At 42.2% G+C, this 22,978-nt stretch overlaps 3 protein-coding genes across 3 annotated transcripts; 2 read left to right on the plus strand and 1 right to left on the minus strand.

Moving 5' to 3' along the window:
- Positions 1 to 7,660: 7,660 nt before the first annotated feature.
- On the plus strand, positions 7,661 to 11,558 carry LOC121618303 (Krueppel-like factor 11). Its single transcript, XM_041953725.1, has 4 exons — positions 7,661 to 7,830; positions 8,729 to 8,992; positions 9,517 to 10,489; positions 10,739 to 11,558. Exons 1-4 carry the CDS (start codon positions 7,792 to 7,794, stop codon positions 11,038 to 11,040), a joined length of 1,578 nt encoding a protein of 525 aa, XP_041809659.1. The 5' UTR covers positions 7,661 to 7,791; the 3' UTR covers positions 11,041 to 11,558.
- A 2,080-nt stretch (positions 11,559 to 13,638) lies between these two features.
- On the plus strand, positions 13,639 to 16,109 carry dnaaf2 (dynein axonemal assembly factor 2). The gene is made up of 2 exons (XM_041953724.1): positions 13,639 to 15,595; positions 15,708 to 16,109. Exons 1-2 carry the CDS (start codon positions 13,748 to 13,750, stop codon positions 16,107 to 16,109), a joined length of 2,250 nt encoding a protein of 749 aa, XP_041809658.1. The 5' UTR covers positions 13,639 to 13,747.
- A 161-nt stretch (positions 16,110 to 16,270) lies between these two features.
- Positions 16,271 to 22,201, minus strand: lrr1 (leucine rich repeat protein 1). The gene is made up of 5 exons (XM_041953726.1): positions 21,672 to 22,201; positions 20,088 to 20,186; positions 18,533 to 18,785; positions 17,284 to 17,758; positions 16,271 to 17,181 (listed from the first exon to the last, which is right to left on the minus strand). Exons 1-5 carry the CDS (start codon positions 21,852 to 21,854, stop codon positions 16,926 to 16,928), a joined length of 1,266 nt encoding a protein of 421 aa, XP_041809660.1. The 5' UTR covers positions 21,855 to 22,201; the 3' UTR covers positions 16,271 to 16,925.
- Positions 22,202 to 22,978: the final 777 nt, after the last annotated feature.

Consider the following 22,978-nt stretch of genomic DNA (forward strand, 5'->3'; position numbering starts at 1 on the left):
AATTATAAAGTAAAAAAAAAAAATAGAATTGTCCCAACATTGAAACTCTACTGATCTCTCCTGATCAGTCTGCTTGTTTATTTTTATTTGGACGATTTAGTGCTTTTTTTTCCTTTTAGGATTTATAACTGCAAAAAAAATAGAAAAGGTGCAGTGGGTGATGGTATCTTTTTATTCATGGCATTATTGTTTTGAAATCATTGCATTTGTTTGTATTAATCAAATGTTTCCTTTTTCTTAATCTCCCTAGCCTCCATTTTTGCAATCAATACATGCCCTAAAACTACCGAACCCTTGAGTATGATCTTGTGTCGGGGATACATGGCTGCTTTGCACTGCGGCTAATACCTGGAATGTCTGTACACAGAGGCAGTGGTATGTAATTAAGATAATGTGCAGATTCCACTCTATTTTGTGCTTAGTTATAATGCTTTCATGAGCGGACATACAAAAATGACTTTTCAAGATCATAATCTGGTGGATTTCTTTGTCTTGTTTTGATGTTTTGATGATGCAGCTCAGATCTCTGTAGCTGGAGACCTTTTCTAGTACCATTCAGTGGCTTTCTTGGAATCTTTTAATTTGCTGCAGGAAAAATCAGCCCAACACTGAAAATTCAGCTCTCTTAAACTGATCGTCGTTGATTCACTGTTGTGTCATGTAACATAGCTGGAGGAGAGTCGCGAAACATAACTGTGCCTACAGAACACAGTATGACATCACTCAGATTCAGATGAGGCTGATTCATCATTCAAACTGCCTGTAATTTCACATGTTTTCCACGAACAGAAGTGTTTTTTCACTGTCTCTGCAGTCTTGATGGTGTTACATGATATCCACATCTGACTCCCTTTAATTTGCGCTACAGTGTTTTCAGTAAAAACACATGACTCATTTTTAATGTCACTGCTGTCGAGATCTTAACATCTCTCCCTTTTCTGAGGTTAAATGCTGCACCACTTTTGGTTCTGCCCTGTCAAACTGTGCACTCTTATGACAGTATAGTCTAACCATGGCAGACTTTCATCTCAAACGAAGTTATTATGATACGGTACAGCTGGCGCCAGTGAGGAGAGTCCAAGAGGTGTGATTTATTGATTATATGAGAAAATACCTAAAGTCACACTTTATATATTTTGGAGTATGAATATACACAATCTGTGATTATATGAGAAAAATATTTTAATTTATAATAGAATTTATGTCAATATATTGCCCCATAAAAACCCTGCAGCTGGTGTCATTGTGTTTCTGATCAATGCTGCTTTGTGAATGATTAACTGATTGCTGTGCTCATTAATTCACGAGTGATGAATTTCAGTGTGACTTAGGGGAAATTGCTCCCGCTTGTGCTCTAAGTTTGTCAACTTGACATTTAGTTTTCACTCTTGACAAGTGACTTCCAGACCACAGTCAGAAACCACAGTGGGTATCCACATCTTACATACATTACTGAGCAATTTGCACAAAGTTTCAAGCAAAAATAAGAAAAGCAGCCCTGCAAAAGTAGAGTTACAGATGGCTCGATACAGATCTCAGATGCCTATCACACCAGGGAATATTGTGGCCATAGTAAACAAACATTCTGACAGAATCTCTGCAGCACAGTGGACATTAGCTGCTGGGACTTCTGACTCACTGGCCGATGTGATGCAGTCAGTCTCTGTAGCCGTCCTCAAAACTGTCATACCAAGACCTGAGGAACAGAAGTTGGGGAGTGCATCTCAGACTGTAATAAGTACAGGATTGAAGATCTACAACGCACAGCTGGGAAACTCACTCACTCACTCCCAGTTTTGCTGCCGCTCCTCACGTCCTATATGACGCCTTGCATGGTGAGAGTGGAGATACACTGACAAGACTGGTGGAGAGGGAGGTTTTTCACATAACTACATTTTATCTGTGATCATCAGGAGCCCTGATTGACCGGAGGATCCTGGTGTTTTTGTCAGTTCCTCCGTGTCCAACATAAGGTCTCTTCGTGGCATGGAGTGTCAGGCTACCACATGGAGACATCTAGGTAAAGTGAACCCCCAGAAATCTGAAATTTTCATATATATAACTGATGACCTACACATTGTTGACCTTGGAGAAGTTGTTAGATGGAAAGTAGAGTAGCAAAGTTTCCAAGACCCAAATCTGAGAATCGCAATTGGACCAGGAAGATATCACCCACCAGTGTAAGAAAGCAGAAGCCTTCACCACTAAAATTTGTAACTCAAAAATTAAAGTTAAACCTGACAGAGAAACCTGCAGCACATGCCAACATAAAATAGGAAAACATCATGTCCAGTCATGAGATCAAGAAGGAACTGACTGAAAAGATGCACGATGACTTGATGGTTAGAAAGACACAAGTGTTACCCTTGGTTTCATTAGGAAGAAGTTTCTCAGACTCATGAGTCTCTTTGAGCTGAGTCATCTCTCAGCTCAAGGAGAAGGAGGAGGATGGCACTAAGCAAAGCTTTTCTCCTGAAGTTCCGTGTCTCATATTAGAGGATTCAATAACAAAGTTTTGCAGCACTTGCTACTCTGGAGGGAGAAGAGGCCATCAGATAAACCAAGTGTTGCTGCCTATGAGAAGTTAACAGTATCAGATGACAGGAATGAATGAAGGGAAATGACCAGAGCTCTGGTGAAGGGTAATCTCAATCAAGCATCAGGAAACATTTGCATCATCAGTTGGAGGACGTCAGTGCTGTCAAACCTGGGGCTGGATGAGAGAGCTCTGTCTGCTGTCATAGAAGCTGAATACATGTTGGCTAAACTCGTCAAAAACACGGTTAAAGACCTAAAGCTGGGATTTGGCTCTTGAGAAGAAATGGATAAAAAGAAACAATCTCTAGACAATGCTATTAAGAGGTATCTAAAGATCCATCAGCAGCAATGGCAGAAGCTATAACCACCTGCTGCCTCTGTCATCTCATTCAGCGTTCTGACAGTGAGCACTTTCTCACTGGCCCCCTGCTTCTGTCAATTCTTGGAGCAGCTTTTCACACTATAGCCGCACAGCAATGCTCAGGGTTGGATTCCCAGCCTCCATCTTTGCTGTATGGAGTTTTTATACTCTGCTGGTTGATAGGGTTTACTCCGGGTGCTCCGGTTTAGCCTGCCTCTAGTTCCTCATGTTGCTAGGACAACAGACAGCGAGCTCGCAGCACAGGAGTCAGTGTCTCATAGCAACAGATTGGCTTTAGAATATCATTCTGACCAATCAGGAGCCAGATGCTTGGAGAGGAATTCCTGTTGTCACACCATTCTAGTGTGCAGGAGGAAAAGGGTGGGGCCACATGTGTTGTGTGGTACACAACGCATCCTTCAATGAAGACTTGACGATAAGACAGACTATATGACACACAATTTACTTCATCAAGGAAATTTTGTCATTCCAGCCACAAGCAGTCATTAATTATTTTCAATCCAATTAAATACATAACATATTTACAAAATACAGTTTGAGCAGGAACGGGAAATAAAAGCTTTTCTCATGTCTCTGGGCTCTTTCACAGTACAAAATTAAAATTACAATACGATCTGTTAACCCTTGGTAAAAGTCTAAACCTCCACTGACTGTGAAGTGTGGGTAGAAGTCCATTATTTACTTCTTCGTCTCTCTTATTTTTCTTATTAGTGATAGTTTGTAGTATTCACGTGTGACTTCGTTGTAAAATGTAGATAGAGATAGAGATAATGTGGTAAATGGATTTCTGATACATTTGATGGCCACTTTGCGTCTTTTAAAGGTGTACAAAGATAGATGTGTTGCTGTTTGGGAACTGAAGTAAAGGCTGAAGTTTTCCTTTAAAATTCCTTTTCATGCACTTCACTCCTGCAGTTCTGTATTACTCAAACAGAATACGCATACTTTCCACCCATGCATAATTAATACACTGAGGGCAAAAACAGCATTCTGACATACAGAAATTAGTGAGTCAACACTATAATATAAATATACACAAACTACACATTCTTTGGCTTGTCATTGAGTATACATACTTTTTTTAGACCACAACATGGTTTACCTTGACATTAGACGTCTACAATAGTAAAGCATTGTCGTTTTTCAGCCCAGTTGCCAGAATACATAAAATGTATACTTTTTTACTATACGTATCAACACATGATGTGATATATGATGTGAGTTTTTATCATTAGGATGAGGAGGGGGTGGTGGTGTGACAGCTAGGACCACTGCCAAGGAGCAAACTACTGTTCCTTCCACATTTGTCGCAAAAAGATCGGGTATTTTTCACGAAAAGTCAGGACATTTTCAAGCTGTGTGTTGATGTCAGGACATTTCGTGTTTGTGGCAACAAAACTGGGTATTTTAAGCTAAAACATGATCTTTTCCTAACCCTAACCAAGTGGTTTTGTGCCTAAACCTAACCCGGCTGTAACCATAGCGATGCCACAACGTAAAATTGACACATAAAAACCATACAATTTAAACATAAAAAAAAAAAAACATAAAGTTCCAACATATCTGTGCTGACAATGATTCTGGTGATTGGGTTGCTTTTTTTCTGTTAAGTGGTTCTTTATTAGATGTGACATTATTAAGCACAGAGCAGATTAAAAGTTTTCCTATAGGAAGAAAGGTATGAAGAAAGGAAGCATGAAGGATCCTTCTTTGAGGTTTTCCACACAGCCTGGGCTGAGATGTCTTTACTTGTTGTGTCCTTTCACCCAGATGCCAGCTTGCAGTGATGGTGGGGAGGAGCAACTGACTGACAGTGTTTTCCACAAGTTCAACAGGGACCACAAAGCATTCTGGATATTTGGAGAGCATTAGCTTGTGAATGAAAACTTATCCCCAAACCGTGTGATAAAGTAGTAAGAAACTACATTACCATCAACAATAATTTTAGCAAACAAAAACAATATACACTCCTTGATAAAAGAGCATCGAAACGATTACACAACACTACAGCATTACTCTTTCTGTTGCACTCAGGTGTTTCTTCATTTGTTCCTGTCCTAACAAATGTATAAAATTATCAGTTTTACTGTGATTATGATGGTAAAAAGCTTCAGTGAAGTTATTCCAGTGAACACAATATGTGTAAGATTATTTTGGATCAGTCAACCTTAAGGACCTGTTGAATAATCACATCTATAGCCCTTGTAATGATGGGGATGTGACTTTTTGGGAAAACTCAATGCAATTTCTGTAACTTTTAGCTTTATTATAAATATTATGTAACATAAAACCAGACATTAACAATCCTGTTTAAGTATGTCTTTTATGAATGTAAAACAGTTTATAAGAACATGGATTTATGAACAACTCAAGACCTCGTGGTACTCCTCTCAGCAATCCGAAGAACAATTTCAAGTAAATAGCAATACAAAACATTGTAATAGGTTATGGACAAATCTGCTATTTAACATAAAACATTTTAGATTTTGAGTGGACACCTGTACTTCCTGTGGAAGTGACAAACTTGTCTACATGACACTGCCCACGGCTGCCTGTCAGAGCTCAGGGGCTGATACTGAAATATCGTCCCTGGGTGGTATATTTAACCCTGCCGGGCAGCTCCCCCCGTTTTGAGTCCGCTCCCAGAGTTCCTGAGTTGGGGGAGTTGGCCGGACAGGGAGGTCTGCATGTGGAGGCCTAGATAGGGCCAGCGTAACCTTTCCTCCAGATTCCCTAACTAAGTTGAAGCGGCCTGCCCCACTTATATCACAAACAGGCTGCTGTACTTAGGGCCGGGCTGCCTGTCATGCCTGCGTTCAGCTCGTTTTCCCCGTAACTCCTCCCTCCTCTCTTCTCGCTAGCTGCTGGCACTGGAGCTGCACTGCCACAGCTCCATGCCCTCATTGCTGCCTGAGGTCATGCTTCTGTGAATCATACAGAGGCAGGGCCCCTGATAGCAGCCAGGTGCTGCCAGCGCAGGGCTGGCACACCTTCTACACTCCCTTCAGCTGCAGGCAAACTGCAAACACCAATTTACCAATGTGACACGAAGATTTTGTCATATAGAAGCAGGAAAGATTAACAGAATATGAAATATTATGGGTCTGACACGGTTTTTACCAAAGCATCTTGGTTATATTGAATTGGTAAGATTTCTGAAATCATGAAATCAGAGTCTTTTTCATAGCATGGCTTCCAGAAATCCGTTGGCTAATTTCTTTCTTTGTCCAAATGCAGTTGGTGATGTAACACCATATGTAGGTCAAGAGCAGTCTAAAATGTACTTGTGGGAATGATCTCATTGAACTGTTCAGACAATAGGCCACAGTAAAAAAAAAAACAGCACAATATACATTAGCATTTACGTAAAGTTAAAAACTATATTTAGCATCAGGGCAACAAAGCACAATATGATTTCCTCTGCACCAAGGACAATAGGCTATCAGTGCAGTTCATCTGTAGATTAGAACTATAGTAACAACTTTGAACACCTATGAAAAACATCTATTCAAATATAACAATAATAATGTAAATAAATAAAAAAAATCTAATGCACTCCAAATGGATATAAATGGGGCCTAGACAAAACAAGTGTCAAGACCATGAGGAATAATGGGGTACACCAGTAACGAGTTTAATAGGTGGCCTTATGCGTGATCTGATTCACTGTGAAAATACAAAATTAATGAAAAATCTGTTTTTGAAGGGATACAGATACATTTCCATACTGGTAACACCGTTAAGGAGTTACAGTGTCAACATAGATAAAACAAAGCACTTTCCTCAGTGTGTAGCTTTGTGCCTTTGTGTTCCTGTTACGAAATGTTAAAGTGATGACAGCTAAGCAACTGTTTTTCTCCCATTCTGTGAGAAAGCTGCACAAACAGCTCCAAGAAACAAGACAGAAACCTGCGCTTCATCTGGCACTCGTGTTGCATTAAAGTATTGTGGAAAAACTGTGACAATTTTGCAATGCAACATTGCAGACTGTGAAAAATGGGAAGAAATTATACAAAACCCCATATATGAGCACGCCACGTGTGTAAAATTAAATTAAATTTAGAACACAGAAAATTATTTGAAATACTGAACATTATGGAAGTTTACATGTAAACTTCTACTATACATTGTATACCTATTGAAATGTTTTATATCCTGTCCTGTCCAGTAAAATAATTTACATTAATCTCACTAAGACACGCAATTTAGTATTTTGTAATCCGAACTGTAGGAGCCACAAAACGTTCTGACAAGATAAAACAAATAGGTATATATATATATATGGCTATAATTGCAATGTCTCTTTATCAATGTGTCAGCAAAGCTGATTAAAAAAATAATGCATGACAAATAGATATGTTTATAAATCTAAGTTTCTTTCTGAATGACTTATGAAATGTTGCATCGAGCCGTCAAGAGGTTTCGGCAAGTTATTCCCACACCGCTTGAACGCAGCATAGACTGGATCGACCTTTCGCCCAGTTCAGCGGATAGCAGTTCATCGGGTTTACCCCGACACTGCTGACTCTCACGGCCACGCCCACCAACGGCCACGCACCCTATTTCCTCCAACAGTCCAGCGGGCACGCACTGTTCACGCGCTCTCTGTTCCACCATTGGCTGAAGCTCCGCACACACTCAATTGTGATAGGCCGAGTGTTGCCACCCGCCAGTGCGTGTTGTGAGTTTTGTTTTCCTTTTTTTCTCCTCCCCATGTTTTACACACACAGCTGAGAGAAAAGGGAGCTAGTCAGAGAAAAAAACGACCTCAACCCTACCCCGGTACAGGCAGTAGCACTGGCAACCGCCGTCTCTTTGTTCTAGACTGGCTTTGACAACAGAAAAGTGATATTTAGATATTTTATTCCTCCATGCCATCGCGAAAATATACAGAGATGGACTCAAACGGGGTAAGACAATTTTTTTTTAACTGTTACTTAAGCTTCAGCGCGACATTTATTTTGCAGTCCAGTAACATTCACTTGTTTACTGAGTGATTATGTTTTTTTTAGTAGCGTGAAGTTACTCAAGCTAAGTCATCCGCTAAGTTCAAAATTTAACAGTTACCGCTATGCTCAATTTTATTAATATTATTTTGTGTCACGTCAGCGTGCAGTGATACCAAATCGTCCACATTAAATGAAAATGTAAACACTTTTTTAATTACACATTTGTGTAGCAATCTTGCTTGTCATTGTGTCCTCGAAAGGTAAAACCCGATTTAACAATGATAATGTAAAACTATAATCTAATTTAATTTAAACATGTACGGAAGCCTGTCAGTGTCCACAAGTTGTTTCATCCGGTTGAGTTACTGTGGAGGAGCATTAATATGCTTTGTTTACTGTTAACATTTATCATAAAGTTGTAATGTAAGAAGCCCACTTCCTGATGCAAACCCGCTTTATGGGGATTTCACATGGCTCATCTCGGCAGCACGTCACTGTTTGGTCTATATTTGGCAATGGGAGGCGTCCTGGCTCTGAGCCAAAGGCAGTGCATGCTGGGCTGGGGTGTAGTCACCCACACCCCCTCTCCCTTATTGGCAGCATCTTGCGGTTTGGCCGGGAACATTAGATTGAGGAACAGTGACAGAGCAGATTGTAACTGGAAACATTTTTTTTTTCCATTCTGGTAAATAAGTATAAAAACCCTCCCATCGTTTGCATTTATGTCGTGGTCAGATCTCAATCGAAGTTGAATCACCATCATGTAGTTGAAAATAACCAAATAACCCAGTGATGTGGCAGAACTAAAGTACTTTCATTTTGCTTCCTCTGACTGATGTTTACCTATTGCTCCTTTCAGGCCGAGTTTACAGATCATTGTGGCTCCTACTCCAAGAGGAGGAGGCACGACAGCGAACTGTCTGTCTCCAGTGGAACCTCTGGCTTGGAGTACACAGACCTGGAGGCAGCTGAGGCGCTTGTGTGTATGAGTTCCTGGGGCCAGGGTCACAGGCCGAACCCCTGTAAGCCGAGACCTCTCACACCAGCTTCGGACTCCTGTGACTCACTCCTGCCACCAGAACTTCCAGAGCCCCCAAAGGACTTTGTGTCCCTCTCTTCCCTGGTAAGAGACTTATCACGCTGTAACGGCCAAACCATTGAATAATATGTGTGTCGGTTTTGCAACATTGACTTCAGTCCCATCTTGATAACAGAGCTGGAAGCAGGTACTGAAACCATACAGCTGTGAAACTATTGACACAACTGATGTTTGATTAGCACACATATTCCTGAGAGTTTGCATTAAACCCTTTGTCATGTTGATATGAATGTGCAAAGATAATCTGGGGTCATGGTTTATGATGTGAGACTGGGCCAGGTGAGAGGTGCTGCAGCAAGAAAAGCCTTGATACAGTAAGGTGGTCTGACCTTCACACAGAGTTCCTCCTCTCAGGGACAAGGTCATAAAAATCACAGTTTATAGCTCAGAGTGCTCATTATTGTTATGTGTAACTGTTTACCACCTGCGATACTTATCTGTGCAAACACTGTCCCATGTAACAGCGGAGAAGCACTCCATGTTATTACAGTGGTATTGGGATACACTGGCTAATTCTTCTAATGTTTTTCTCTTCCTTCTCTTTACAGTGTATGACTCCCCCTCACAGCCCCAGCTTTGTTGAGACTTCAACGCTCCACTCAAGCTCTGGCCTGGCTGTGTCCTCACAACACTGTGGTTCCGGGCTTCATCAACCTGTCCTGGCACCCATTGCTGAAAAGACCCCCTCCCTTCCCCGTCTGCCACAGCCCTGCAGAGCCATGGCGACCAGCGTCATCCGCCACACCGCAGACAGCAACCTCTGCCAACACCACATTCCAGTGGCCCCTAATTCAGAGAAAACTAGAGACACAGTAAGGGCCGCAGCGGTCTGCCAGCAGCAACAGCAGCAGCAGCAGCAACGCATTACAAAGACTGATCAGATAAGCACACCTCCATCCCCTCCTGCTCCTCTCACGCCCACATTACCTGCCTCAAAAATAGAGCAGCCCAGCAGCCCCTCAAAATCCTGTTTGGACAGTTTCTCCACCCCTACTCATGTCAATACCCAACCACAAAACAGCCCACCCACTCCCGCTGCTCCTACAGCCCTGTCCCCGCCTTCAGTCACCAGCCCTCAAATCATCTGCCAGATGTTCCCTGTCAGCAGCCAGTCAGGTATAATCTCAGCCTTCATCCCCGGCGCAGTTCAAACATCCAGCACAGGCATTCGGACCGCCACCACATCCATCCTCCCCCAGCCCGCCTCAGCTAACGGCGCCCCTGTCCAGCAGTCCCTCATTGTGGGCTCGGCAGTGCCCCAGGCCACTGTAATGCTGGTTCTCCCCCAGTCCTCTGTCTCTCAGGCCCCTCACTGCCCTCAGACTGTCATGACCCTGGGCAACACCAAGCTGCTACCTCTGGCCCCAGCACCGATGTATGTGCCAGCGGGGCCCAGCAGTGGTACAACAACCACAAAGATGGACTTTTCCCGCAGGAGAAACTATGTCTGCAACTTCCCAGGCTGCAGGAAGACATATTTTAAGAGCTCACACCTCAAGGCTCACCTAAGAACACACACAGGTGAGATTTTCTGCATATAGAAGTGATTGGTTGGGTACTCGAAAGGATGTGGAACAAAACGTGACCACAGATGAGTGTTTCATCCTGTTTGTAGAACATTTCTTGGCCTTGTTATCCTTGATGGGAAGAGAGTGAGCTCATTGTTGTACTATCTCAGACACGGCATGGTGTGGTGTGAGGTTTTTATGACTTCAATGTGACTCACTTGCTGACTCCTTACTCTGCCGTTTCTCTGTTTCCCTCTCTCAGGTGAGAAGCCTTTCAGCTGCAGCTGGGATGGCTGTGATAAGAGGTTTGCCCGCTCTGATGAACTCTCGCGCCACCGGCGAACACACACCGGCGAGAAGAAATTTGTGTGTCCCGTGTGCGACCGGCGGTTCATGCGCAGTGATCACCTCACCAAACACGCACGCCGTCACATGACCACAAAGAAAATTCCCTCCTGGCAGGCCGATGTTCGGAGCCTGAACAAAATGGCTGCTGGCAAAACACCTCCCTCAAAACCTGGCCTTGCCACGCTAGGCATGCTGGTGCCTGCCGGCTCAAAGTAGACAATGAACACTGCCATCCTACCCACTCCCAAGATACCACAGGGAGCAGCCAAGCACACAAGGCTGCTGCTATTTTACTCATGGGAATTAAAGAAAAAAACATGCACTGGACTCCTTTTTCCTTTAAACTGCTCATTAGTACATGTATTTTTCTCTAAAGGATTCTTTTGTTTATTATGATATAATTGATAATATGTATGCACTCTCACCAAAGCCTTTGTATGAAGTTTGTCTTATACATTTCATCTTCTCCACCCCTGCGACAACACTTTTGATCAGTATCATCACACTTTGGTTGTGTTGATAGTGATATATATATATATATTTCTCTATGTGAATTTATTGTTTTGTGTATTATGAAATGCATTTATTTGTCATATTTGGGAAAATGTTAACATGAAAAAACATGTAAATATGAATATTATTCATCAGTACTATGATTATACCATGATTATATCTCCCTGTCTAACTTTTTGTATTATTTAATACATATTTGTAATAAACAAAAGATTAAATGAGTCATTTTTTGTGCTTTTTATGACCTTTCCATTATCAAATCCCAAAAAAAACAAGGTGTGGGATATGAGTGTAGTCAGCAATCTTTCCCGGTAGTCTTATGTAGAAATGCAGTGAGTAGTGACTGCCCACATCCTGTGTGCATCACGCTGTTACCCCTCTACTCCCCCTCCACCACCCTCTTGGTCCACTGGCTGAATTAATTTCTTCTTTGGTGTTTGAAAAGCACTTTTGGTGAGACCATCTGGGGACATTGTGTTCTGTTCATTAGCTCAGAACCAGAGTGCCAGACGAGTTAGAGCGGACAAGACGAGATTTGTTTCCCTTGTGTTCAAGCTTATTAAGTGATCATTTGAGCCCAGTCACCTCTGTCACAAGGGAACAAGGAGGCACTGGGACAGTGATTCTTGTATAATGCACCACTGAGTCTTATTTATTCAAAAGTCTCTTATTGGTCTGGTGTGATTTATCAAACACCGCTTGTTCTTGTTGCAAATGAAAGTTGTTCATAAAGCATATCCTTGGGCATATAAATTAACATGCAGTGTGAGAAAGAAAATTATCAACTGGAGAAACTGGGAGGATGCATGTGGATGTTTTATTGAGTAAACAATAAAAATGAACCATTTAGATGCTGCTGAACAAAGAGCGGTTCTCTGTGCAGCCTCCATCCTCCCATTCTCACCTACACATTCATAAGCAGTGGTCCCATACCTAGTAACAGCGTACCCCTTCCAATCAGACAGTGAGAAATATGAACTGTTGGGGGTGCGACCAATCACTTCTCTTCCCTGCATACCCGCCCCTTTGCCTTACTGACCGACATATTCACTGGCCGTGTGCCACCTGAGCGGCGGTCTACAGCGACACCTAGTGGTGGATTTATGTCACTTCACCATTTACACTAACTTTAGGGAGCGTCTTAGTTTTTCACAGAAGATGTTTTGACATGTTTAGAGGAGTATAACAGCAAGATACTGCAGGTGATCATAATGCAATTCACTTTTGGTGATCATCGTCAAAAAAATGGTACTCCTTTTTGTATATTTTTGTATGGCCTTTGCCAACATTGCTTAAGGAACTCAAACTTCATTCACCTGCAATGAAATTTTGCTTGCTGTACTTAATGTAACAACAGAATAAAGCAGGGAGTTTGTAATTGCATATGAATTAAAAGGCATATAACAAGAAAGATATATAAAATCACAGTTAAATTCATGTGACATATGTCACTTGTTTTGTTCAAGTTTTTTGTGCATAAACTTATAGGGTTATTAAGTTATTAATGTCAAAAAACATACTGTGTGCATCCAAAGTCCATTATATTACCACAGACACATTACCCTCGATTCCTGTCAAAATGACCATTAGGGTAGTGGTTTTGACATAAAGCTTGTTTTCAAGACAGTTCACTGTCCTTGACTTTTTAATTACACTAATAAATAAGAACCCCAAAATTAATTGAAGGTGGTCTCAAAAATAATGCAAAATTTTGTATTATCTTTCATGAATAACCAATTTAACAATTTAATCGAGGGTTAGCATTAATCAAGGAGATATTAAAATAAACGTTTAATTCTAATAACAATAAAAAAATGTGACTGATAATAATAAAAAAAAATGTAACTGAGCTGCTTCCTGGTATTGGGCATGCTGGCTCACTTTCATGTTACTGGGTTACTTGAATCTGACATTTCAAACATCTTACAATTCACAGCGCCATAGATAAATTTGATCTATTAGATGTATAACAAAATTTAGCCACTGTAGAATTTTTTTATATATTCCTTTCGTTTGGTCATACGACATTATGTACATGTTTTGATTCTTGTTTTTATATTGATAAAAAATAAAATATTCTCATTTATTAGTCAAAACCTGACGGAACAAAGGCACGAAAAATGTTTCTCAGGGAAGTGTTTCCTTGTTGCACTGCACCGATAGCTCTCGCGTTGCTATGGTTACATCAACACAAGCCGGACGATTTGCTGCCAATTTGAGGTCCAAAACGAGCTAAGACACACATAAAAGTAGATAAAACGACCGCAAATTCAGCATTTTTGTTTTCGTCGAGGACAGCTTGTAACACCGTTTGAACTAAACGTCTCTCCTGAACTGTGTACGAAAGTTGTGTGGAAAATTGCGTCCGATAATTTCATCCGCCTGCTCAGTTCTCCTCGTACTCGTCAGCATGGAGGTCGGAGACAAACTGAAAGAACTGAACATGACAGTGGAGGAAATGGACAGGTTGACGAAAGCTTTGAAAGAGGAGAAATTCAGGGAAATGCTGTGCGATTACGCACAAGAATTATCAGACCCCGAGAACCAGAGAAGGTATGAAGAAGAGATCAAACTTTTGGAGCAGGAAAGAGGAAACATGATTGAATTTATTCACCCGGAACCATTTAGGGCCCTAAGGACGAGTGTGAACGGCAAGCACAAGTGTTTTGTCAATATCTGCGGCAATGAAAAAGTTGGAAAGCCTGCCAGTAAATGGGGGGTGTCGGAGGAGGGCCGCAGAGGACAGTGCTGGTCCCTGCCTCACAGTCTGCACCCAGGGAGGCAAGACACAGACCCAAAGGGGAACAAGATAATGATCTATGATGTTATTTTCCACCCTGACACTCTCCACATTGCAAGCAAAAACAAGGGATTCATGGATATGGTGGACAGCACAGCTATTCAGGGAATCCAGGATGGTTTTAACGTGACTCTGGATAAAAACAATGTGAGAGAGATGAGAACAAAATATAAAGGCACCCCACAGCCTTGTGTCATCCGAAAACCCATACCTGGATATAAAGCCAAGGAGCCCTCAGAGAAGCCTGACCCTCTTACATACCCATACCCAGATGACAAAAGACCTACCACATCCTCGCAAACCAAGCCTGCAGAATCACCTGTGACAAAAGGCAGCACCGATGCCGGGCCAAAAAGCTTCCAGATGCAGCCTCAGAAAACCAGAGAGCCAACCGAGCCAAACTACACAGTAAAATATCGATCCTTTATTGATCTACAGGACTTCAGGTGTTCCAGAGACTCAGCTCAAAGCCCCAGGCCCAAAGAGATAGTGGTTACCATTGATATGCCGCTTCTGAAGGCGGTCACGGACGCCAGCCTTGAGGTGAAAGAGAGAAGGCTGCTGCTGGAGTCTGACAAACCAGCATACAGACTGGAGCTGCTCTTAGCCTATCCTGTGGATGAAGATAAAGGGGAAGCAAAGTTCAACAAACAGAGAGGACAGCTTACAGTCACACTTCCTGTTCTTCCTTCTAATGATGCACTTGATTTTGCTGTAAGGCCTGCTCCAACTAGTGGTAGTGATGGTGAGAAGCAGGAGGAGAAAAGTGAGGTGGAAGAGGAGGATAAATGGAGGGGGAAGGAAGGCCAGAAAAGTAAGGAGGAGGAGCAAATAGTTGTTGAGGAAGAGAAGGAAGCAATGAAGGAGAGAGAGACCGAAGAGGAGGATTTGAAGCAGCAGAACAGGGTGGAGAAAGGTGAAGAGGAGGAAGAGAGAGGTCATGAGAAAGGAGAGAAGATGAAGGAAGGAGAAAATAGTGAAGAAGAGGCAAATTGTGTGGAGGAGGAGGCGGAATGGAAGAAGCAGATAGGAAAAGGTGGAGGAAGTGTGGAGGTGGAGAACGTGAAAGAACGGAAGCGGGAAAACGAGATAGAAGTTGGAAAACTAAACCTGCAGAAAAGACAGCCACACGAGGACACAGGAATAAGTAAGCATAACATATTGAGGGAGGATGGATTTGACAGAGCGGCAGAGAACAGGGACTCTGGAGTAACAAGTGTTCAGTGTGACAGTGTTGACCAATGCATGGACATTTCTCTTCAAGAAACAGACTCACGTGTGGCCGCAGCTGAAAGAGAAAACCAGCCTATTTTAATCACTCCCGAACATCCGTGTTGCATAGCAAAAGAGGGAGAGGAAAATCTGAGCTCTTGTTTGGCATCAACACTCAAAACGAAGACTTCAGACATCAAAGAGCAGACTGAAAAGACAAAAGAGACTCACAATGGAAATCTGAAGGTGAGATCGGTTCTGACAAACCTGAACCTGACTGTGGTGTCAAAGAGGAGGTACAAGTGTGTGTGTGTAATCAAACTAAGCTGTTGTTGTAACTTGTGTCTTCCTGTTCTAGGTGGAAACAGATGCTGCACTTCATCACAGATCTTCCATGCCAGCTGACACTCAAAGCCAGAGTGACATAAAGGTCTGTGGCATTTCCCAGGGGACCGAGGAGTCCAGCAAGATGCATGAAACAGATGACGCAAACAAGTCAAGCAGAGGGGGTTCAGGCAGCCGAGCTGGCCTCTGTTCCGAGGAACTTGCCACAGGCTCAGCAGAGGAGGAGAGGGAGAACATGGACGAAGATGACCTGCCGACAGAGCAAATCTTCCAAACTCCAGAGCATGACGATGACAAGCCTCCACCCGTGTTTTTACGGGAAATCGATAAAGACGGAAATGCAAAGGTCATCAGCAATCATTCCACATCTGCAGGGTTCATCTTCCAAAACTCCCTGATGTACGAGCTGGACTGAGTGCAAGAGTTCAGGGAAGGTTGAAAACAAAGGGATTTTGTTGTGTATTTCTTGTTATATCACTTAAAAAGTTTGTCGTGTGTTCAACAACATTAAATCTTTGCAAAACCTGACACTTCTCTTCGCTCAATTCAAACTCGTAACAAACATGACACAACTGATTTCAGCCTCCCACAATAACCTACTTAGGACAACATAATTCATACTTTTATTTTATTGAATTTTTCACATATATATAAAAGTTGTGGGTCATTAGCGCAGTAAAAACCAACTCCCTTTAACTCATGGACCCTGAGGCACTGTGTTTGGGGAAAAAAACTCCAATTTATCTAGTTTCTTTATTCCCCTGCTGAGCAGAAGTAGGTCAGAGGGGGAACCTGCAGTCTGATTTAAGAGACAGAAAGAGCAGAAAAGACTATGTGTGACACTTAGCAGCGGCACAGAAACTTCTGTGTCAGTACTGCTGTGAGTTATATAAAGTCAGTGTCACTCGGTTACATTGGAGCAGGTCCAAAAAGATATCTAAGCTCATCTCTTAGACGTTTTTTGATGTGTGGGAAGTGCATTATAAGTTGAATGCAAGTGTAAAAGAGGCAGCTTGAAGCACTTTTAAAAACAGAGCCTAACAGTGTCAATACTCTCCTTTCATTTTAGAGCATTAGCAGAAAATTGCACCACTGGGCTGTTTGCTACTGTTGATTCCTCTCGTCTCATCCGATACCCTCCTACTGTATCTCACAACTTGCAATCTATTGCAAAATCCACACAATGTCCAGCTGCCGGTGTTTCCCGTCAAACAAAAGAGTTCCGTCATCCTCATCTGATTCCTCTCTGGAGGGAGCTGTCTAAAAATTCGGAGTAGCAAGAGAGGGAGCAGAAGTGCTGCTGCACCGGAGCATCTGTGCCGCCCATGTCGTCCACCAGGACCACCGTGTGAGAGACTTGGTGCAGATTCATGCTGACCGCCGTCTTGATGTAGAAGTTGATGCAGATGCGGCCGCAGTCGCAGGTCTTGGCTACTTCGAGGTCCCGACACAAGTGGGCGGGGATAAGGTGAGGTCCGTATGGTATCCTGTGAGGTGAATCAGAAAGAATACAGTTAGGAGTTTGCTGTGAGAACGTATGAAGCATGGTGAGGTTACAGTATGATATACTGAGGATGATGAATTCTCACCTGAGGTTGGCCACAGCTCTGGAAGCCATCTCTTGAAGTGGAAGGGGGAATGTGAGTTTCATTGTGTGGTCCAGAGGGTTAGGTTGGATAAACGGATTTCCAAACAGGTCCAGGTTCTCCAGACTCAGCTTGCGGAAGTCACTGGGCAACACAGCCAGCTGGTTATGCGCTGCTGACAAGAACCTCAGCTTTGAGAGTCGGCCGACGTGGAATGGCAAACAGACAAGCTCATTGTCGTCCAGTTTGAGGTTCACTAGTTCTCTGAGCTGGCAGAACTGAGCTGGGAGGGACTGCAGGCGGTTCTGACTGAGGTCGAGGAGCTGGAGGGTCCGCTGCAGGGTGGACAGGCAGAGGGCCGTGCTGAAGGCTTCCAGGTGGTTGTTGTGGAGGACGAGCTCAGAGAGGCAGCTGAGGTCACCGATGGTGGCAGGGAGTTTCTTGATGTGGTTGTTGCTGAGGTCTAGCTTGCAGAGAGCTGTAAAAACAAAACCAAAGACAAATACTACCACTTAAAAGGGGTACTCCAGCTGTTTGCACTTCTATAAAACAGGGACTTGCAAGAGATACATTAAAAAAAAAACGGTCAAAATCGAAGCAGCAGATGTCGAGCCGTGCTGATTTTTCATCCCACACTCTTGAAACACTGGATCCTCTATTTCCCATCATGCAACTCATCAGGGCTGTTTTCTCAAACTCTGTAAAGCTCAGTCACAAGTTATGACAGAACTGCTTCCTCAGGTGCAGTGGTGGAATGTAACTACATTTAATCAAGTACTGCACTTGGGTACAAATTCAAGCTACTTGTACTTTACTTTATATTTATGCTCCACTACATCTCAGAGGCAAATACTGTACTTTTTACTCCACTATATCTGTCTTGACAGCTTTAGTTACTGGTTACTTTTCAGATTAAAATTTCCATACCCTTCATGCCCAGTGAAAACCATGCATCTCCGTATATGGTGATTTTGAATTTGAGTTTTCCTGATAAACTGAAGGATGGGTAGTAATAGTAAAACACTGACAGGGACTATTTTCTTCACAGTGTGGCATTACTACTTTAAAGGATCTGAATGTGTCTTCCACCACTGAGTAGAACTCCCCATGATGAATCAACTGACCTCCATGGAGTGCTCTTTAAACTTCTTAAACATTCCACTTATCGCCGCTCTGTAAACATGTCTATTAACATAAAAGAGAAACTCGAAATTTCAGTATGTAGCCAACAACCCCCATCAACTCACTCTACCTTTAAGGGACAGCATCCGCATGTCCACCCGAGACAGTTTGCAGTAGGAGACCTGCAGCTGCTCCAGAGAGTAGGGGAAGCTGGAGGTGAGGGGGTAGTCCTTCTTGGACACAATGGTGAGCTTCTTCTTGGGTTGCTCTACGTCCCTGGCGCGAACAGGAGTGAGCGTGGAGAGGGGAAGGCTGCTCGTGTCACTTCCTCTATCTGCCAAGCGAGCGGCTGACAAGAAGTTCTTTAAGCTGTTGGCATCGGCCTACAAATCAACAAATAAAAGTTAAAGGTGGATCCACAGATGAATCGGTAACAAAACCGGCAGACTAAAAGCATCTCCTCAGGTGGCTGCGTGTGACCGGATTCCTTGAAATATCTAACCTAAATTCACTGGCCTGGAATATCTTGACACACTTCCTTTGAATAAACATGATGAGCTTTTACTGTTGGGAATATAAATGTGAGAGACTAGGGATGTAAAGATTAAACCGAATTTTGTGAATACCTGTACAATCCAATATGGTCCAAAACCAAGCAAACAAACAAAAAAAATCCAGTCACTGAGGTGTTTATTCAAATTATGGGTATTTATCAGGCAGCAATTTCTTGCGGTGGTATCGTGTTCCACTCAAAAATGTATTTTTCCTCCTGTTCCTACTGAATAAATGTTTGAGCTTCACTGTGCAGAATGATGTATGCACAGAGTTTGACACTTGAAATCTGCCTTCAGTCATCTACTGTAAGTGAAAACCTTCCACTCTGTGCTCATTGGAAATCCAATTTTAAGGGGCATCACAACTAGTTTGGAAGCCAATTCTGCTCCAATACTCAACTTTACACAAGTGTGATGTGGAAACTTGAAGCCTTCAGTGCACACCCGCTGAGGATTGACTTTTCAGTAAAGTAGGAGACATCTTGTGTCCAGCCGTCAAACATTGGAAATGAAAAATAATTACATATTCCTAGATTCTGGGATTTAGATGAGGGAGAAGGAGTAGATGTCATTTTAAGAGAAGATGACTAAAACTTTTGTCATTGAAAAGTCCTATCAGAAACAAATTACTATTCAAAGCAGAGTCTTAAAACATCAGCAGATAGGATCCTGAATTGCGACCATGTCGGCTAACTGAATTTTGGTTTACACATTATTTTCCCTGTTTACCTGCCAAATGGTGGCGTTAGTCTGTTTGTGGGTGTGTGACTGCATTTCTGTCAACGCAACACGTTGAACTATGTTGGAAACTAGGTGAAAGGTTACCACTGACTCAAACCAGCCAGGAGGGTTTCACAGCAGCTGAAAACAATGAGGCTGCTATGGTGTCTGTCCAGGCATCCGCTGCAGTCAAAACAAGCCCATGTGTCTGTCTAGTTGATACACAAGTGAGTGGACAGCTTGACTCTTGTCTCAGAGTCTTGTGTGACAAATCTTTCACGGAAATAAGAATGAAGTTGCTTCATAATAAACCTGAAAATCATGTTCTGGGAAATAAAAAAACAACCAGTTTTTGCTTTTAAACACTTTTATATACTCAAGCTGTAATTTACACCATGTTGGATGTCGTACCTTGCTCAAACAAATGTCAACAGCGGGTTCCTTTAATCTTACAGTGGCCTTGCCTTCCTCCACAAACCAAGTGAAGAACTTCTCTATGTTGTCTTTTAGCTGCAAGAGAAAGTTGGCAAATGTCAGTGATGGAAAAATACATGACACAACATCAGGGCGGGTATGCGTCAGCATTCAACCAAGAGTGATTCACTCTCTCAACAAGTAAAGACAGGAATACTGAAAGCATGTGGACCTTTTTCGTTAGCATCTACAGCTGTGACCTTTTAAATCAGAAGTAGGCGCTTCTGAGGAGTACCTGAAGGCAGCATTTCAGACCGTGAAAACAATACTTTTTCCAATCCAGTGCTTTGATTATGATGAATAATTGAAGAAGTTGATTTTTTATGAGACTCAGGGGAGGGGAGAGGAGTTAATTGAAAAGCAAAAATACAGCCAATACAACTTGCTGCAATGATTGATACACTGTCAATTTTTAAAAGAAACTGTGGAAGCAGATCTGGATGTTTTGTTGACAAATGAATAACAAGAGCTCTCATTTTCTGCCTTACTTAACTAGAACTAAGAACAATGTAACAAGTAATTTGAATGTTTGACATCAACCTGAGCAAACCATATTGTGCATCACTGTTAAGTCAAAGTAAATTTCTTTGCATTGAGGTATTTTTTCTTTTTATGTGTACTTCAAAAAGAAAAAATACGAAATATTTTTTCTTGACAGTCACAACAGCACTTTATACAGCACTACAAACATTCACACCAATGGATGAGGAGAGAAGGAGGTATAGTAGTTCTCTTGCTTATGTTAATATGTTAATGTGTTAATGTCTGACTCTGACAGCAGGTCAGTAACTATATGAACAGGCTTCATGTCTTAATGGTTCTTTACTTTTCTTATCCCTCTTAAGTCCCTGTTAATGCACACTCTTAAAGTCAACCAGAGGGTCGTTTCAGGCTATTTTAGGCATTCTGTTTAAAATAGAAAAAAAAAATAGGGCTTTTTGGCACAAATGCACACTGGGATAGGATCCAGTCCCCTGCCTGGATGGATGAGTGACTGAAATATAAATAAATTCTACATCAACAGACCCTCAAAATGACAAAAGTTTAAAGACTTGTGAGAAATAATTGTAAAAGGAACTGTCACTTAAAACACATTATAGACTGTTAAATACATCTGCATGTTTTAGGACTAAATTTGGCATTATATTCAATATGCAGCTAGGGCTGCAAATAATGGTAATAACTCTTGATTAATCTGTTGATGATTTTCTTAACTGATTAATTTAATAGTTGACAACTAAAGGAATACATGTTTCATCTTTAAACTGTGTGCACTTTTTTATTTAAATAAAATTTAATCAGCTGTTCTTGTATCTGTATCTGATGGGTAGCATTTGATCTGCTGTTTTGCTGGCTTTGAAATACTGCGACCTACATTGTGATTAACTCAACTTCATCAGAAGCATCTTGCAATCGGGCTCATTTGGGGAAAAACAACAGAGGCTAAAGGATCCATCTCTGAAAAACAGGTCGTTAACGTTAAGACAAAGAGCAGCAATAATAACAACAACAGACACTGACCTTGTACTTTGAGCCTGCTCTGTCTTTGGCTGTGCAGATCATCATGTAAACGTTGCTGCGCTGACTCGTCTTGTCCAAATGCTTCCCGATGGAGAGCACCGCTCTCGTCCCTTTCCCTCGACTTTTCATCCCAAACGAGGGAAGCATCCGATTCACCACCTCGACATCACACTGCAGCTTCATGGCAACCAAATACTAAAGGGTGAAGTCCGGCTCAACGCCGAGTGAGAGCGAGCTAAGGGCTCGAATGCATACCAGAGAGGGAAACTTCCGCGAAAAAGTAACGCTAGCTAGTAAGTCAACGCGCCGGAGCTAGTGACACAACACACATCCGTGCTCGTCACGGATGTCAACAGAGCACACTTCTCTACATCTGAGCGGCTGGAGAGGACACTAAACACAATCTACAGCGGGTACCGTCACGCTTTAGTAGGCCACCGCGGTTAGCTTCACAGTATCTTGACAAGCCGTACAGGTCCTGGGTTGTTGTCAGTTATCAATTGGTCGGTTAGCTGCCCTTAGCATGATCTCGCGCGCGTGGGAAGTGACGTCGGTGAAGCGCTCGTTAACTCGGCCCGTGCGCACACTGAGCTGCAGGGGGACAGACCCCCGTTTGGACTCAACTTGCTTTTTAATGCGCAATATGTAATAAATGAAAGCCATGAGGTCGTCGTCCGACAAAAGTAATGATTAAAAACCATCGATGAGTCTTTAGTGATCTCCAACGCAGTCACATTTAAGAACAAAGAGGTCTTTGAGTCCACCCCACAAGCTGATAAAGTTTTGCAAAGGCCACCCGAAGATGTTTGTTCTGAACTCACGCTTCTTTTTTCGGAGCTTTCAACAAGCTTTCAGCATCCTTGTCATGGAGATGTTGCTCGTAGAGATGTCTCCATGACAACCAAGCAGAAAGCCCATCTGCTGAGGAAGACTGTGAGATTCTGCTGAAGCTCTGAAATAAATTAGTAATGGGATTTATTTATTTATTATTTAAACTTTAACTTTGGGAGGTGAGACTTTTACTTGTAATGCAGTATTTTTGAAGAACTGATTTTACATAAATAAAAGCTCTTCTTCCACCACTGATGAAATCGCTCTTGATGTTAAGTGAAGGTTCATGGCAAATATGTGAAGCAACCATGTCTAATATGAATCATTTCTATGTTTGGGTTTCTGTACAAATGTCAAGTTCATGTGTATTTTTAAATCTTTAAGGAAAACTAATGGCCTTACCTACATGATCATAGACTATATTGTTCCTATCTATAAAACAATGAAAGGTTGTATTTATGTGACCTTATTTAACT

Source organism: Chelmon rostratus, chromosome 15 (assembly GCF_017976325.1).
Source record: "Chelmon rostratus isolate fCheRos1 chromosome 15, fCheRos1.pri, whole genome shotgun sequence".
Lineage (NCBI taxonomy): Eukaryota > Metazoa > Chordata > Actinopteri > Chaetodontiformes > Chaetodontidae > Chelmon > Chelmon rostratus.